The sequence below is a fragment of the Schistocerca americana genome, chromosome 4, assembly GCF_021461395.2.
Source record: "Schistocerca americana isolate TAMUIC-IGC-003095 chromosome 4, iqSchAmer2.1, whole genome shotgun sequence".
Taxonomy (NCBI): Eukaryota; Metazoa; Arthropoda; class Insecta; order Orthoptera; family Acrididae; genus Schistocerca; species Schistocerca americana.
Genome location: NC_060122.1, coordinates 700,267,880 through 700,287,303, shown reverse-complemented (window position 1 = coordinate 700,287,303; position 19,424 = coordinate 700,267,880). Strand labels below are relative to the sequence as shown.

At 38.7% G+C, this 19,424-nt stretch overlaps 1 protein-coding gene across 6 annotated transcripts in view; it reads right to left on the bottom strand.

Annotated features, from left to right (window-relative positions):
- The window catches only part of LOC124612868 (xaa-Pro aminopeptidase 1), a 130,377-nt gene that overhangs the window by 26,075 nt on the left and 84,878 nt on the right, over positions 1-19,424 (bottom strand). For all 6 annotated transcript variants that reach the window (XM_047141300.1, XM_047141303.1, XM_047141301.1 and 3 more), the window contains exons 7-10: positions 17,595-17,736; positions 12,349-12,475; positions 12,119-12,268; positions 3,195-3,324 (exon numbers count right to left, since the gene is read on the bottom strand). In XM_047141300.1, coding sequence (XP_046997256.1) covers positions 3,195-3,324; positions 12,119-12,268; positions 12,349-12,475; positions 17,595-17,736 — 549 coding nt within the window. The remainder of the gene's footprint in view (positions 1-3,194; positions 3,325-12,118; positions 12,269-12,348; positions 12,476-17,594; positions 17,737-19,424) is intronic.

Below are 19,424 nucleotides of genomic sequence, written 5' to 3'. Positions count from 1 at the left end.
CAGGCACTGCCACAGGGAAATGTGAAAGGACTGCCAGAGAGGGTGATCAGCAATCTGCAATTGTTTGGTTATTTGCTGATAATGCTGCGATGTATGGGAAGGTGTCATCATTATGTGACTGTAAGAGGATAAGAGATGTCTAAGACAAAAGTTCTAGTTTGTCTGGTGAATGGCAGCTAGCTCTAAATGCAGAAAAATATAAGTTAATGTGAATGAGTAGGATACAAACCCTTTGGGCACAGCATTAGTAGTGTCCCGCTTGACACAATCTAATTGCCTAAATATTTGAGCATAACATTGCACAGAGTTATGAAATGTAATTTGTATGTGAGGATTCTGGTAGGGAACATGAATGGCTGACTTCAGTTTATTGGGAGAATTTTGGGAAAGTGTGGTTCATCTGTAAAGGAGACTGCATTACAGGACACTAGTGAGACATATTCTTGAGTACTGCTTGAATGTTTGGGATCTGCACCAGATTAGATTAAAAGAAGACAATGAAGCAATTCAGAGGTGGGCTGCTAGCTCTGTTACCAATAGGTTCAAACATCTTCTGGAGATGCGTCAGGAATTGAAAAGGGATTGCCTGGACAAAAAGGTGATGTTCTTTTCAAGGAACACTAATGAAAAAATTTAGAGAACCAGCATTTGAAGCTGACTGCAGAATGATTCTACCGTTTCCAATATATATTTCGTGTAAGGACCACAAAGATATATGAAATTAGGACTCATACAGAGGCATAAGGACAGTCATTTTTCCCTTGCACTATGTGTGAGTGGAACAGGAAAGGAAATTGACTAGTAATGGTATGGAGTACCTTCTGTTATGCACTGTATGATGGCTTGTGGAATACGTATGTACATGAAGAAAATTAAAGTTTTACAAAAATGCAGTTTTAAAAACTCCACTAAAAGTGTTAATGTAAATTTTATCAGGAGACTCACAGAAGTATTATGAGTTTCAACAGTCATCCCAATTATCACACCTCTTCGCAGTAACATATGAAGAGAAGCCATTGCCATGCTTCAACAGAATCCCAACATACAATTTCTGACAAAAATCGAGAAGAATCGTGTGGTTCCTTTGTGCTTACTTAACAGTATAGATCATGAGATGGGACAACTGAGCACACTGTGTTAATAAATCTCGCCAGCACAGACAGGTACCTGAATTCCACATTCTACCATTTCCAATCCAGAATATACTGTGTATCAAACATTGACCAGAGTACCCTTTGGATCTGCAAGACAAATGACAGCTGACCTACACAAGCAATATCCCATATCTACTGTTGTGTCCAAAAGAACAGACACCACACGTTAATATAATTGATTCACCTCGATGGGCAATGAATCCACTAGCTTCGGAGCAGATGCACAATTATGTCTACCTCCTGTGCGAATCTCAAATTAATGAGCATGAAGGACATTGATAGGGACTGTGGATAGGTGACGCTAGGTGGAAATGTGGGTCGGATGAGAAATGTGCCAAGACAGTCTGTGCAATTGTGATAAACATTGCATTTAGCTGCATTCATGTGACGCATTGGTTAACACAACTGCCTAGTAGCGGGAGGTCCCTGGCTCGAATCCTGGTCTGGCATTCGTTTTCACTCGTCAATGCTGATTCTGCCTGCATACAGTCTTGATGCAGTTGATATCAACAGCCCTTCCTCCCCTCCCCTCCCCCTTTTCCCTTCCATTCCCTCCTACAATCTACACAACACTGTACTTACTACTCTTCAGCCTCAACAGCTTCTCTCCCTTCCATTTCACTTGGTCATGACCTCCACCTCTCTGATGGCTCCACAATATGCATCAAGCCTAACAACACCAACAATTCCTTCACTCTGACAGTGTCTAAAAAACCCTTCACAGTCAATCTTGTATATTCCACTAACAGTTCTCTGGTGTTGTACACTTCTATGTTGTCAATACCCATGCCACACATGCAAGTCAGATCCATGGGATAAACCCCTCCTCACACACAACCAACCCAGTATAGACCATCTGAACCACACTGTATACTACAGTTTAACTGCTTATACTACGGTTTAACTGCTTATACTATGGTTAAACTGCTTATAATCATTCAGTGAAATAAGGGAATATTCTCTCCAAAATACTGAAATATTCTTATGCAGCCCCTACATCATATCTCTTGTCTCTTGGATCATATACATGTAAAGACAAGTGCAACACCTGTTTTGTTGTCCACTCAGCATGTTCCACTTCAGTAATCACTGATATAAGCCCACCACACAAAATATGAGTCACCCCCTTAAAAGAACACACAAGTCACTTTGGAGTGCTGCAGATGGTGTAAAATTGATACCAGGCAGTCATGTCACCCTCCGCTGCTAACTAAATGCATGCGTGTACCAGCCAGCTGTATGGTTAAGGCAGAAAGATGCTTCAACATGGACACATGACAGAATGGCAAAAATAGAGCATTAGTGTTTGAACAAGACCATGACCACAACACAAATGAAGTTGTTCAATTTATTGGCATATTAATGTGGACAGTCCAATGTGCCTACAACAAATGGTCACCACTCAGTCACACATGGTGTAAGAAAAGTGAGCATAAAAAAACTCTTACAACAGGGACCAGTTTCATGTCTTTTCCATGACAATTGATTTCCAATCTGCCAGGAACTGCTGGCCATCAGTAAATACAGCCACATGTCCACCAGTTTCTGAGTGAACATTTCAAAGGGCACTGCATGCAATGGACATTTGGAGTTAGGTACTTTGCAAAAGGCCATTGCTCACAGTGGCACATAAAGCAAAACATCTTCAATGGGCCAAACAGCAGAGGAGAAGGATGTAGCTGACTGGGAGCATGTAGTGTGGTCTGATGAGTTGCAATTTTGTCTTGTTTCAAATGATGCAATGTAATGAATGCACTATTGTATGTTGTGGCACTTGACCTGCACTGTGTGAAGGGTCTAGTTCAGGATGGCAATGGTTCTGTGATTTTTTTTTAATTATTTTTTTCCATACCATGAAATGGATATACTCATTCAGGTTACTGTGCACATGAATCATTATGTTTATTTTGAAATTCTCAGCAATCAAGAGTATACATCTTTACAAAAGTACACTGTGGACTATGCATGGTGGAAAGATCACTGAATTTTCTCCTGACCATTATATTATTTTAACTGATATTTTACTGACATTTTAATTACCTTTATTTTAGTTGGGAACACACTTGTCCCCATGAAAAACTGTCCCTTGAAAACACGAGTAAAACATTCCTTTTCAAACTGAGTAGGGGTTCCAAAATGAATTGTTCTAGTAACATCAGTAGTACCGTCCCTGAAAAAAGAAATGCAAATAAATACATAAAAATGTATCTTTATGTTGCTGACTCTTACTATGTAACCCAAAGCTAGTTTTAGTTAATTGCATTACACCATAACCACCCAAATTGAGTTCTTTGAAAGCAGCAGTTCAACATTTTCTCACAGAGAAGGAATAATCTGTCATATAATCAGAATTTGTGACAATGGTAATCTGGCAACAGCAAAATTTCTGGTCACAAGTTATGGGACTTACTTTATAGACACAGGGCTTAAGGCTATCCATTAAGGGTAGCATCTTTAACAACCAATCCAAAGGTCCTAGGTTCAACCTTAGCCACTGCCTAGATTTTGAATTAAAATTCAAACTGCCTCTAATGGTGGAAGAATGAGCAACAAATTCTGAAGAATTCTACTAGCTCCTCACTTTGATCTCTGGGTGAGGACAGCCTATGAAGTTATCAGGAAGAGATCGCATAAGGTATGAATCAGAGTGTGGAATGTTAGGAGACAATGACGTAAGGGAAACCTAAGAATCTGAAGAGAGAATGAACAGGACAAAGATTCAGAAGGGATAAGTGAAGTGAAATGGGAAGAAGACAGAATTCTGGTCAAATGACTAACATGATGATAACAGCAACATCGGTAAATGGTGTAAAGCTTTGGTTTGATCCCCACAGAAACATTTCCAACAAAGATAGGAGACCATGCTACAACAGCAATTGATAATTTATTTCTAAATCCAACTGTTTATCATGAAATAGATGTGGGCCTCATATGAATGGTTTATCAGATCATGATGGTCAAATTGCAGCAATAATGCCATCAACCAGATTGAATTAAGAATGGGAAGGTAACATTTTACATAATCGTAAATGGTACACACTACTCAGAGAATTTACAGGATGAAAAATAGAAAGAATATGATGAAGGGCACACAATAAATGCAACGATTAATTCTTTCCTAAAAATATTCTTACAGCATTATGAATTCTTTACTATGGGACAGGGAAGATTGCAGTAGAAGCCAAGAAAAAGGGGATTCAAAGTACCTTTTGTCAAGAAGAGAGAGCTTTATCTAATGCCAGTGACTAACTAATCAAGGTTAAAAATGTCCTACAGGCAGTACTGCAAAATTCTTCACTGTGTCATCAAAAAGACAAAATTTCATGACAAAAACAAGGCCAGCTTGGTATTTTATTAGGAATAAAAAAATAAACCTGGAAAGGCAAACGATATGCAGTTTCCTTAAATCATTGCCCACTACACTCAACGAATTCTTGCTGACAGCAATTCAAAACACAGGGAGACAAAATGAAAGCAAATCCATTTCATTCACTTAGACAAACAATGCATGCTCTACCAGCAACATCAGTTTTCCAATCAACTGTCAAAGAGATCATAAAAATCATTAAGTCAGTAAAATGCCATCTCTCTTCTGGTGATACTATTTCAACCTAAGTATCAGTCTTGTTCCGATTTTATAGTGCCGTCTTTGGATTACCTTCGTAATCTGTCCAGGTGTATATTCTAAAAGATTTATGTATACAATAGTAGGACTCATTTATAAGAATGAAGATGTTCAGTAAGTAATTTCTATTAACATTTCTGCATTCTATTTTCTTATTTATTTTGTTTCAAGCTAACTTAGGACCACATCAAGATAACTATTTCTTTCTTCCTTCAGCCTTCTACAAAACTTTCGTTTTCTCAGAATGAGGTGTTTTCACCTCATCTGACCACTTTGCTCCAGTTTTTTCTGTTTTTCTGTGTGTCCTGTGCAATCTGCATTTTTTCTAAGTCCTTTTTTGTCTTGCCTCCCCATTCATTCCCTTTCTTTACATCATGTAGATGAACGTGTGGATCTCCTTTGTTAATCTTTCTTCATTCTCTCTATATGTCCATGGAGTGTAGCATGTGTTGCACCAATCTCATATGTTATTTTAGGGAAGAACAAGTGTATTTCCATACTTGGCCTCAAACTGTCATTTTTGTTCTCGACTGGAGTTAATATTTTTTGCAAGGTTCTTCTTTCTTCTCTAACTCTTCGATGCCATTCTGCATCCAGATAAAAGCAACCTCTCTGACTCAGGGGACTTCTAGTTTTACAACTGTATTATGCCTTAATTTAATATCTTCAGGAAGACATTTTTAATATACAGATTTCTCATTTTCATGTACACTCTTTCATTTTCTCAATGCAGATTTTAATTGCTTTTTTCACTTTTTATGCGTATATTTTTACCCAGATATTTAAAGCTGACTTTTGTTTTTGTTGCCATACTTTGTTTTTAAAATTCTTGCTGAATTACTTTCACTGACCACATATTCAGTCTTTTCAAAAGATATTTGCAGACCTGCCTCTTCAGCTGTCTTTTTCTTCTGTAGTTCTAGTACTTGCTTTGCACGCTCTAGGTTCCATCTATTATTACAGATTGTCTGTAAAAGCCAAGCAATTTATTGGATCTTTCAATCTGCCACGCTTTATCTAGTTATTCACATTCTGTTTTTCTTACCCTATTTTCCATTCATTTATAACCTTCCCAGAACACAATTTAATAATAAAGGTGACAAAAAGTCTCCTTGCTTGATTTCCGATGCAATCGGGAATGGACTGGATGTTGTCAAAAGAAATTTAATTTTAAATACTGTGTGTGTAAAATAGTGTTTAGTTATTTCCAGAGTTTTCCCATCTACTGCAAATTCCTTCACAGTTTCGAGGAGAGAGCCTGTCTATTGAATCATATGCCTTTAAAACCAATATTTGATATTTTCATATATCTAATTTTTTGCTAATTGTAAATCATGCTTAATACTTTCCAATTTGTTTATTTAACGAAGGATTTAATTTGTTCAGAGTGGCTTTCAATAAGATTTTGTATTCTAAGGGTGGAAACAAAATTACTCTGCAATTGTTGATAAGCATCTAGTCCCCATTTTTACGAAGTGGGCGAATTAAGGTAATCTTCCAGTTTTCTGGGATTGTTTTAGTGTCCCAGATCTTAAAAAGTTTTCCTCTTCTAATTTTTACATCTACACTTTTAAGTGAGAAAATGATGTTGAATAAAAAGTACATGTTGGTAACACTAAATAAAAAGATTAAGGTAATCAAGCCGAATGAGAACGACAAACTCTCTGAGCGCGAAATAATGGTGCACTTCAAATGCGATGAGAAAAAAAAAAAATTTTTATGATACTTTTGGAAAATGGATAAGATACAGGATGAATGGATTAAAGAAAACAGGCAAATCAAAATAAAGGTAAATAAGATAGGAAATTAACAAGATAGTATGGGAATGGTTAGTAAGAGTACAAGTAAAAAACTTAACTTTGTCTGGACGCATATTGCAGTGTGAGGCTCCAAAAGTCGCTAAAGGGCTTGGAACTGTGGAGTTTAAGGTATCCACAGGATAGTGGGACAGTTTAAAAGCTAAGCACCTCCTCATGTGGGATGCAGTGTGTGGGGAAGCTAAGGTTGCTGGTTGGTTTGTTGGTTTAAAAGAGGGGGGGAAGGGATGAAACTACTAGGTCACTGGTACCTTGTTCCTAATAAAACAATGTCACAAGTGTGAGAATAAAACAAGACAAGACATATAACACAAAACAGAAAGAAAGGAAAGACCACAAGAACAAAGGAAAGGCATCTAACACTAAAAGGAACAAAAGGACAAGAAAACAGAGAAATGCAAGAAACAGTTAGAAGAGAGTAAAACAAGGAAGCAGATTACAGTGGCTGGCCGACCACGAAATAAAATAAAAAAGAAAAGCCAGCCAGCCACCCTGCAACACATTAAAACCTCCACCCTAAAAGCAATAGGGTGGAGGACATAGAGGGACAAAGGATGTGCGCTAAAACTCAGATTGAATGAGAAAACCCACCCTCACAGATGAAACGTAAAACTAAATCAGCCATGAAGTGTTGTCTGCTAAAATCAATGATAAAGAGTCTAGCAATCGAAGATAAAGTCACAGGGCAGCCAAAGAAGGACAGAGCAGAAGAATACAGACCACTGTCAACAGGGCACTGCACCGACACTCAGGCAGGTCTTCACAGTGCAGGAGGCAGCTGTGGGTCACCCAGACACAAGCAATGCGGAGCCGGAAGAGAACCACGGAGCCCCTGCAAGAGGCCCTCATTGAGGACTTCCACACATTCAAGGTCCCCTTAATGGCTCACAGTTTGTTGTGTGTACTGAGATTTTGCCATTCCGCCTCCAAGAGTTGAAAAACCTTGCAGCGTAAAAACGAACACAGGTCAGTTGCAGGAACGCCCATCTCCAGAAGTGGTTTCCATGTAGCCTGTTTGGCCAGCCTGTCAGCAAGTTAATTTCCTGGGATTCCGATATGACCAGGGGTCCAGACGAACACCACTTAATGACTGACCGTTCCAGGGTATTGATGGATTCCTGGGTGGACACCACCAAAGGATGACGAGGGTAGCACTGGTCGATAGTTTTCAGGATGCTCAAGGAGTCAGTACATAAAAAGAAAAAGACTCCCCAGGGCATGAACAGAGATACTGAAGTGCACCAGAAATGGCCACCAGCTCCGCAGGGAATACACTGCATCCATTGGGTAAGGAATGCTGTTCAATATGGCTGCCGTGAACATAGGCAAAGCCAACGCGACCATCAGCCATCGAGCCATTGGTTTAAATCACTTCAGAGCCTCGGAAAACATGAAGAATCGAGAGGAAGTGACAGCAGAGAGCCACAGGGTTAACGGAGTCCCTAGGACTGTGTGAAAGGTCCAGACGAAGTTGCGGCTGAGGTGTACATGAATGGACCACAAGTCGAGGTGGTGAAGACAAGGACTCCAGCTCGCACAGAGGGGACTGCACGCGAACCGCAATCATTAGCCCTGACCTGGGTCGCCGATGCGGGAGATGGACAGCTGCGGGCGGGAAAAGGAGACGGTAATTCGGATGCTCAGGAGAACTACGAATGTGTGCTACGTAACTGGTGAGCAGTTGTGCGCATCTGATTTGCAATGGAGGGACCCCAGCCTCCAGCAGTACACTGGTCACCGGACTCATCCTAAAAGCTCCTGTCACTAGTCGAACCCCGCAGTGGTGCACAGGGTACAGTAAATGCAACGCTGAGGGCACTGCCGAACCACAAACCACACTCCCATAGTCAATTTGGGATTGGACAAGGGCTCTGTAGAGCCGCAGCAGCATAGAGCTATCTGCACCCCAATTTGTGTTGCTCAGGCAACAGAGGGCATTGACGTGCTGCCAGCACTTCGGCTTAAGCTGACAAAAATGAGGAAGCCAAGTCAATCAAGTGTCAAAAACCGGTCCTAAGAATCAATATGTCTCCACTACAGTGAGTGGATCATGAAGAAGATAAAGTTCTGGGTCCAGGTGAACGGTATGAGGCTGACAGAAGTGCATGATGCACAACTTTGCGACTGAAAACTGGTAACCGCTATGAAGCCACTGTGTAATGTTTTTATTAACAGTTACTTGGTGGAAACAGAAGCTGTGCGAAAAAGTAAAATGCAAACCATAATTTCTATAGTGAGGCAGACAACAACAACGTACTTGCTAGAGTCAACTTCCACTTCTGATCAAGCTACGGATGTTCCGGAAAGTGTAGCAAGAGGATGGAAGACAATACTGTACAAACCAAATGCGAATTATGACCCAAAAGACGTGTTCAGTGCCAATGAAACAAGACTGTTTTATTGCACACTGCCTTCAAAATCTCTAGCTATTCAAGGTAGAAATTGCACAGGCGGAAGAATGTGCAAGGAAAGACTCACTGTAGAGCCTTGTGGAAACATGTTATGGGAAATGGAGAAGCCACTGGTGATCAGAAAGGCGGCAAAACCATGTTGTTTCAAAAACATGACAGTTAGCTTCTAGTCACATGGTGGAGCAACAAACAGACATGGATGGTGAGTGGTCTTATGGAAGAATGGCTGAGCTCTTTCACTGTCAAAACAAAAATACGAAATTACCAAGTTTTCCTAGACAATGTGACCTACAATCCAAAAGTCAAGTTATCAAATGTGAAACCAACTGGATTCCTGTCCAGTTCAACCAAGCTCCCATGGACCAAGGGGTTATTTACATATCCAAGTCACATTAGAAGCACATATTGAAGCACTCTCTCATTCTCAGTGTTGAAGAAGCTAAAAGTGCACTTGCACAGTCAGTTTCCGTCTTGGATGCAGTAAAGTGGATTGGCTTGTCAGTATGGGAAATAAAGCCCAAAACTGTTACCAAGTGCTTCAACAAAGTGGGGTTTGGAGGTCAAGAACAAGACGTTTCTGATGGCCATCGAAACTCAAGAAAATGCAGCAGCAATTGCTGAATTATTAAAATACAAAACATTTCATATAGTGCAAATGACTATATTCGAAGTGATGACTTTCTTTCAACTCAGTCCACTTTTACTTCAGCTACAGATTTAATAGAAGTCTGCAACCCAGATGATCAGGAAGAAACAAAGGAAGAAAAAGAGGAGCAACATGATGCCCTGAAAAATTAATAGGCCTGAAGAAGCTATGCATAAACAATGTTATGCAGAAAAAATAATTTTGAACAGGAAATTCAAACAGGTTTCCTTCCTTGACATGTGGCAAAGCATGTGAAATTCAAAGCAAACAAATACAGTAATAATATGTAAATACGTATGACAAACAAATTTGGAGTAAAAATTCTGTATTATTTATCAGTTAGTGTAATAGTTTAGTGTTCTACTGTACTATGTACAGTAAATGAACATCATCTGTGCAAGAGTGTGAATACGTACATAATTATAAGTTCATATTTTTTTGCATGATATCTGAAAATTTTATGTAGCCTAGTAAGTCGTATGTAATCCCGAAACCTGTCCAATCTGGAAAATTATTTTAGCCCCATGTGATTCGATTTTGAGCAAGTTTTACTATATTTGATAATTTGTTGTAGGAAAGATCTTATAAAACGTAAATGATTTAGGATTAAAGGAGACCACTCACTGAAAAGTGGAAGCAGTGATTTGTCAATAGGCACATAGATGAGCTCATCAAAGGATAACACTGAAAGTTAGCAAGTTTTCTTTCTTTTATGTGTGGGTGCCTATCGACAACTCAACACTTTCGCTTAATGGTGAGTGGTCCTCTTTAATCTTAAATTGCAACTCAGAAAGCTGTTACAAGCTCAGCATGCCGAACCGTTTGCAAGTACCCAAGCAAATGTCAGTTCGTGTGACATTATCAAATCACTGCCTCAGATCGCAGTCACTTGGATGTTTTATGGAGCTTGTAGTGCAGAAGAGTTGGCACTGTTTTCTTCATTTAACACTAAGGCCCATCACCTTTTTAATTTCAATATTACTATTTTTTGTTGGAGTTAATTCTGTTCTTTTGAACTTCTATGGCTCCTCTTTGCATCTTAGCATTGCAATGATTGGATCTTGATAAAATGATAGCATCTGAGAAATGAATTTTTGGTGGCTCTCGATCCTATTGCATGATCTGCTACTGCTGATTTGTGTGTGTTGCCTGGATGACAACTGCTCATTTTCCTTAAGGTGGATGTTAATGCTTCTCTTGGTGGTTTTTATGTACACTTGATTGCATGCGATCTTATATACTCCTGCTGTGGCAAGTGGCAGGTATAAGTTCTTTGCAATGTTCAAATATTTGTACACTTTCCTGTTGGTTCAACCACTGCGACAATACCATGTCATCTGAGTGCTCTACTGATGCTATCTATTCTTGAAAGATCAAGTTCATCCCCCAAGGAATGTGGCTCACAGATTCTTTTAAGCCAGTCCATCAATGTTTTGGTCACTTTCCTTTTCTACCTGGGATGGTGATAGGAATTTCTGTGAAAACATCTGTCTCTGTGAGTGGGCTTTCTGTAGACTTCGTGCCCCAAAGTTCCACCGGGTTTTGGAAGCACCTGTACATCCAAAAATGAAATTGGGCCTCCTTTCTCTTATCCATAGCTACTATCTGGCAGCTTTGAAGATAAAATACAATAGTCAATTTACTGAATATCAGAATTCTACATTACTAAGTTTGCCATGAAAATTGTGGTAAGAACAAACTGAGAGGTAGATATGGCATATCTTTACAACACACAGCACCCTGTTAATTGATATGCTCTGGAATTTCAAAGTATGTCCCTGAAGAGGTTTATTTCACTATAGCGAGAAAATTCCATAGGTGGAATCTTGTTCTGCAGAATATACATCTCTTCAAATTTTCAAACTGTCCTTATATTTTTCCCATATGATTGACTAGTTTAAAAACCTACTTTGATTTCGTTTCATTTATTTCTTTTTTCTGTCAGCAATATATCTCATTTGTATATTAAAAATTCTCTCTCTTTCTTTTCTTACTACTGCCTCATTATTGTGCTTTGTTTGAGACAAACTACAACATTTCAAGCTATCAGTGTTAATTGCTTTCTTATGGAAAACTGTTCATATATCTACGCATGTAACATATTTTCTGTACACAAATATCACCAAAGAAAACACTATTACAGCATCTGCCACTTGTTAAATTACACACATGATAAAGCCAAAATATAGTTTTATCAAATAAAACCACCATTAGTATGGAAAATAAAAATTTAATGATATTTAAGTGACTATACTGTGACTTAATTCTGTAGGAATACTTGAATTTGATTACTCAAAAGAGAAGCAAGAACAGGAGGAGAATGAAAAGAATTTTAAGTATACAGTTTTCAAAGACAGAGTGTCAGCAAACAATTATTTTTGTCACATGATCATTATGAAACTTCGTGGCAAGTAAAACAATTTTATAAAAAGTTGATCTATAATGAAGCTGAAGATTAACCTCACTTGTACTGTCCACCAGAATCACACAGGTACAGTTCATCAACAGTTAAGAGTCTGTCGCTTTCTGGTGAAGGTGTGTAGTGAATAATGGCTCCATTTGGACCAGACGATGAAATTGTTTCAAAACTTGGGCCAACAAAATTCTCTTGTTCCCTGAAAAATAGATTTCTAGTAATTATATCCACATATTATCAAAACAAAAGAAAAAAAACTCTTCTGCTAGTGTGACATACCTTCTAAATTCTTCAAGTCTGCTAGCTCCAGACACTTCAGATACTGTGCCTTTCACTACCTCTTTCTCCAGCCATGCAAAATAGCAACAAAGTGCTGCAGCATCTCTTATGTGAGCATTAATCATACCTGCACAAGCAGCATCTCAAAATCAGAATCAAACAGGCTCATCAACCACACAAACTTAAAGCATTATGACAAACAATAGATTTAGCTAACATTATTTTCAATAAATTTTTTAGATGGTGTTTAGACAGTTCTCTCTTCACTAATTGGGCACATTTAACGGAGAATATGGATAATGTTAATTTACAAAGCTTTTTCTCCTCATGGAACATCCAAAGTACCATTCCATCAACATATAACTTCTACAAGAAACCTAACTACCACCTACAGTGCATGTTTGCCACTACTTTTGGTACAATCAATCAATTTCATCCATGGAGCACAGTAACACACAACAGAAAACAGCATTCACACTAGCTTTCTAGCACTACCTCTTTTTCCAGCAATAGTACACGCACATACAACCACCCAAATGCACACTCCCATAGCCACAGCAAGACTAATTGTTAGTTCTGCCTTGGCCACTGGAGTGAGTATCATAAATTCTCAGAAAAGTCTGAGACAGTCTACTTTTCCATAACAAAAATTTCAAAGTTTGGCTCCTCAAATTGATCCCATATGCCTTATTTGTCAAGCAGCCACATTACATTGAAAATATATGTTTCTTGGTCCACATCGGTACGTGGTTTTGTAGTATATGCAATAACTTGTCAGTTTCTTGCTCTGCTTATCTCCCAGGATTCCATAGCTGCCACTTTCAGATTGACTCATTATGACACTGCCCCTTCTACCACGTCAGCTTGAAACTAATGATAAATTAATTAATTTAACATTTGTAGTCTTTTACTTTTGTTCTTATGAGAAAAACACAACAGGTGCCATAACCATATTTCCCAGGAACTTTGTTCAGTGTGAAGGGGAGTCGAAATAAACAAACACATGTTTTGCTCATCTGTAGATACACGATTTCTGAGAAAACGATCATCCAAGTTTTTGACGTAATTTAGAGGTCTTTTAGAGGTCGATAAACTCAGCTCAGCTGGAGATACAGTGGCTAGCATCATGGCCTCTCACTTTTGCACCCCATGTTCGAAACCTGATAAATGCTTATATTTTATTTTTTTCATTTATCTACTCATGTCCGTAGATGATTACTATATGAAAGTTTCTTATCAAGTTAGGGGATACAAGGGTGTTATATTAATTGTAAAATTACAACTGCGCTTCACAATAAGTGTCATACATTTATTATATAATGTGTGTGTGTATTGTATTTTCATGAGTTACTATCTATTTAAATTCTCAAATCAGTGTATTTCATTCTTATATCAATTGTTAATTCTTATATTGTATTTTCATGTTTATTCCTCAGGAAAATTTTGATATTGATGATTGTCAGGATGGCCAAATATGGGATTTAGAGGGGGGATTGTAAGGTTTTCCTGCTGACAAAACTAGTGACACTTTAGATAAGCTGCATGTCAATAAAGTAATTTTTGTATGTTCTTGGAGATGACAAGAATTACATTGGATTGTTCTACTGTTTTGTATTTTGTTAGAATTTGGCTCTATGGTTGTAACAGAGTTTGTGGGAATCAGAACTGTTTTCCCTACATTAATTTGTGGATGGTTTGCAATTTGCTGTTCCTTTTCCACATTAATGGATTTAAAAAATAGGTCCCTCAAGCCACAAAGCAACTTGAATTGGCTTAGTCACTGTTCTTGAGGAGCAGATCGAACATACATAATCCAGTTTTATAAAGCTTTTGTGTGACCCAGGTTAGATGTTGAGTGTACAATGTGAAGTTCTACGAGTCCTATGTATGTGAAGATATTGATCCTACTCACCATTAGAGAATTAAGTTAACCACATGTAACTATAAGACTAGATCCATACCCAGTATCTGAGTTGTGGATTGCCAGCTGCCTCTTTCCATTTACATGGAGCTCCTAATGATGCATTAGTCATACATGTTCTTAGCTGTTCCTGAACCACTCACATTCCAGACCACTGTCCACTCTGCTATAAATGAGTGAGCAGTGAAGCCATTTGTGATATACAAGGAGGGGCCCAAAAGACACCGTATTATTGTCATAAGAAATTTATTGATGAACCTTTTTACAAAATTACTTCAGTCACCTTCAAAATACTCTCCACTACATGCGATGAACTTGTCAAGTCTCTTTTCCCACTGTTGGAAGCATGTTTGGAACTCTTAAAGTTTGATATTGTCCAGTGCCCTTTGCAAAGCTGTTTTTGCCGCCCCCACATCGTCATAACGCTCCCCTTTTAGCATTTTTTTCATTCGTGGAAATAGGAAAAAGTCACACGGGGCTAGGTCCAGTGAATACGGAGCATGGGGAACGACAGACCATCTCTGAGATGCCAAATAGTGGCCGTATGTGCTGGAGCGTTGTCATGATGCAGAAACCAGTCACCTGATCGCCAAAGTTCTGGGCGTTTCCTCCTCATATCCTCTTGCAGACATCTTAAAACATCCAAGTAAAAGTGCTGGTTAACAATCTGGCCAGGGGGTACGAATTCCAAATGCACAATTCCACGAACATCAAAAAAGTCAATGATCATTGTCTTCACATTTGACCTCACTTGCCTTGCCTTTTTTTGGTCTGGGAGAGTTGGGAGTCCTCCACTGGCTTGACGCTTGCTTGGTTTCTGGGTCATACCCGTGACACCAACTCTCATCACCTGTAATGACTTTGTTCAAGAAGTTTGGATCATGTGCAATCTCTGTTTTTCAAGTCCTGACACACATTCATGCGGATGGTTTTTTGCTCCTGTGTGAGAAGGCGTTTCTGGATGTCTGCAGTACTTGTCTTCATACTGTTTTCTTCTTGCAAAACTTTCTTAAGTGCAACAATCATGAAATATTCCTTGTATCCATTCTTTGGAATTTCCATAGCATTGCACAAAATCACACATATTATCACAGCCAGAGCCACAGACTCTTGGTGATATTTGATGTGCGAGACAAACTAAGTGATGTAATGCTCTGTCAATTTAACTGGAAATATTAGTGGACCCAAATTAATTCTTTGCACTACCACAACTTTAAAACTGGTCAATATGAGGGTCACAAACCTTGCTTTGACCTGCGAAACACACTCCAAATTCAGTCATTAAAAGCCCTGTAGCAATCCAACTACTTTCTGAAAGATTCTAACAGCTGATCACTGGACTGGGATATGTACACTACTTCAAGTTCCTGCACTGCCTCCAACTGGCTTCTAACAATTTCTGTGGTGTCACCACCAGACACCACACTTGCTAGGTGGTAGCCTTTAAATCGGCCGCAGTCCGGTAGTATACGTCGGACCCGCGTGTCGCCACTCTCAGTGATTGCAGACCGAGCGCCGCCACACGGCAGGTCTAGAGAGACGTCCTAGCACTCGCCCCAGTTGTACAGCCAACTTTGCTAGCGATGGTTCACTGACAAATCACGTTCTCATTTGCCGAGACGATAGTTAGCATAGCCTTCAGCTAAGTCATTTGCTATGACCTAGCAAGGCGCCATTATCATTTGCTATTTATCTTGTGATGCATGTCCCGTCAGACCGATGTTCACCAATTATGGATTAAAGTTAAGTATTCCAGAAGCTATGTACTTTTATTACTAGACTCAACTTCTTTAACTGTTCCAGACCTCACGCCAGCCTGCCTGAGCTTAAACGTGTGCCTTTCGGCTACCTCATAATGGCTTGGCTGTCTTGCCAAGTCACAACAATTTCTGCCAATAATCTTCATATCACAACATGGACTTGTTCAGCAAAAAGAGCAACCTCAGAGCAGAGCGTGGAGTCGTTAGGTAGCTTTTCTTTCTAAGTACCAAATAACGTCAAACACAACAGTATTTTACTCCTTTGAAAGGGCTCATTTTTTGCTATTAATTTTTTTAAATTTTTTATCAGTTTATGTTCATAAATATGCACAGTGTGGATTTTTCCTTGTAGATGTATTGTGAATCATCACCATCATCATCAATATGGTCATCGCATCTCCCAATTTAAATGTCTGAATCATTCTTACACTCTGAGTGCAGAAGGAAGAAAATTACAAATATTTCAGACATAAAAATAAGCTAAAATAACACATGTTAATCAAAAGGTATCATGATTATAAACTAATGTTAAGTTTATTCTGCATGCACTAAATTAGTATGAGAGTATTCTACAAATAAAAGAACTTTAATTATTGTTCTTCAACCAGTATCAGAGGTGAAATCAAATACTTAATGCCAAGGTTTGTAATAATAAAACCTTTTTCTATTGTGATCAGCCATTACACTTCTGTAATGAGAACTCTATATCTTCTTAGCAAGTATAATTACTCTGAAACTTCCTGGCAGATTAAAACTGTGTGCCCGACCGAGTTTTAATCTGCCAGGAAGTTTCATAACAGCGCACACTCCGCTGCAGAGTGAAAATCTCATTCTGGGTGTAATTACTGTATTTCACGTTAACCTCTGAACTGTAGATGCTTCACATTATCCACACAGGGTCTATTATGTGTATAGTAATAATAATAACGTAGTTGTGCAACATCACTGAATTGTTTCCTTTATTGTTACCTGAAGTCTAAGAAACCAAACCAGCCTGTTGATAGTTAAATGGCCAAACCAAAACTGCTATGCATACATTATTTTTGGTGTGTAAACAGAGACCAAGTTATGTATACAAATGTTTCCAAATAATACATACAGCTTTGTCAAATGGCATGAATAAATGGTGAAGAGATTCACACCAAGTTATGTGTTGTGATTGGAGGAGTGCATGGCATAGATTTCAGCCATGTCAGATTGGCAGCAGGCTATCTATGAAAGTCATTCTTATTGATGATATATAATTAGTGCAGTTAAGGGCTTCATTCAGTTTCTTGGTTTATGCATAATAAGTGGTGCATGTGTGTGTGTGTGTGTGTGTGTGTGTGTGTGTGTGTGTGTGTGTGTGTGTGTGTGTCTCAACTCCAACCACAACTGCAATTGTTCCACAGGACAGGTTTGAAGCAGCTTGCATAAATATTTATCATCTCATTAATTCTATATACTTTCTCTTTGTCCGAGTAGACAACTAGACAATAATTCCTCAAGCTATACTATTTCAAACACAATATTATAAAACTGCAAGCACACAGGTAATGTGCAGACTAAATACAGTACGGAAGTACCTTGGATTTCAACATTATTCTTGATAGCTTTCATGAGTGCAATAGGTGTTGCTTCTGATACACGTTTCTTATCAGGAATAAGAGATGTGAGAGCATAGCTTGCACCAGCACTTATCCAGACCTTTCCCTCCTGCTCTGAAATCTGAAAAAGAACCACTTAATGATCACTAAATATTTTAAGAAAAAACCTCATTACTGATAACTGAAATCATTAATAATTAATATCTTAAACACACTATAAAATTAATTTTAATGAGTACATTTATTTTTATCAACAATTTTTGCTGCCCTCTGCCCCTCCCACCTCTAACCCCCCACAACCACCCACCACGCTTAAATGATTGTATGTCCTCCTTGGATGAACCATACTGCATCATTTATTTCCCAGTTTATCAATCTCATCTTCATCACTGTCACTGTACCACCCATTTGTCATTTACTGTTAAATAAAGGCCTCCATCAGACTCGCTGAATCACTGTATTATGTCATATACATTCACATGTTTTCTAATATCAGTCATTTTCCAGTATGTTGGCTCCTCTATCATTTCTTATCTCTTGCAATCCTATGGAGTACTTCATTGGCAGATTGTACACCTGCCTGCCTGGCTATACATCCCGTCCACCTCACTTTCATTACATTTTGTTGTTTGTTGTGGTCTTCAGTCCAAAGACTGGTATGATGCAACTCTCCATGCTACTCTATCCTGCGCAAGCCTCTCCATTCTGTGTAAGTACCGCAACCTACATCCTTCTGAAGCTGCTTAGTATATTCATCTCTTGGTCTTCCTCTACGATTTTTACCCTGCATGCTTCCCCCAATATTAAATTGGTGACCCCTTGATGCTTCACAACGTGTCCTACCAACCGATCCCTTCTTCTAGTAATTGTGCCGCAAATTCCTCTTCTCCCCAATTCTATCCAGTACCTCATTAGTTACGTGATCTATCCAACTAATCTTCAGCATTCTTCTGTAGCAACCACATTTCAATTCTCTTCTTGTCTTAATTATTTATCGTCCATGTTTCATTTCCATACATGGCTACACTCCAAACAAGTACTTTCGGGAAAGCCTTCCTGACACTTTCCTTGCCTTCACCAGTCTACATTTTACATCCTCTACTTCAATCATTGTCAGTTATTTTATTGGCCAAATAGCAAAACTCATCTACTACTTTAATTGTCTCATTTCCTAAACTGATTCCCTCAGCATCACCTGATTTAATTCAACTACATCCCATTATCCTCATTTTGCTTTTGTTGCTGTTCATCTTATATCCTCCTTTCAGGACACTGTACATTCTGTTCAACTGCTCATCCAAGTCCTTCACTGTCTGACAGAATTACAATGTCATCAGCAAAACTCAACGTTTTTATTTCTTCTCCCTGGATTTTAATTCCTACTCCAAATTTTTGTTTGTTTGTTTGTTTCCTTTACTACTTGCTCAATATACAGATCTAATAACATCAGGGACAGGCTACAACCCTGTCTCACTCTGTTCTCAACCACTGCTTCCCTTCTGTGCCCCTCAACTCTTATAATTGCAATCTGGTTCCTGTACAAATTGTAAATAGTCTTTCACTCCCTATATTTTACCCCTGCCCCTTCAGAAGTTGAAAGAGTATTCCAGCTAACATTGTCAAAAGCTTTCTCTAAGTCTATAAAAGCTATAAATGTAGGTTTGCCTTTCCTTAACATCTCTTCTAAGACAAGTTGTAGGGTCAGTATTGCCTCCTGTGTTCCTACTTTTCTACAGAACCCAAACTGATCTTCCCCTGAGGTCAGCTTCTAACAGCTTTTCCATTTGTCTGTATAGAATTCGTGTTCAT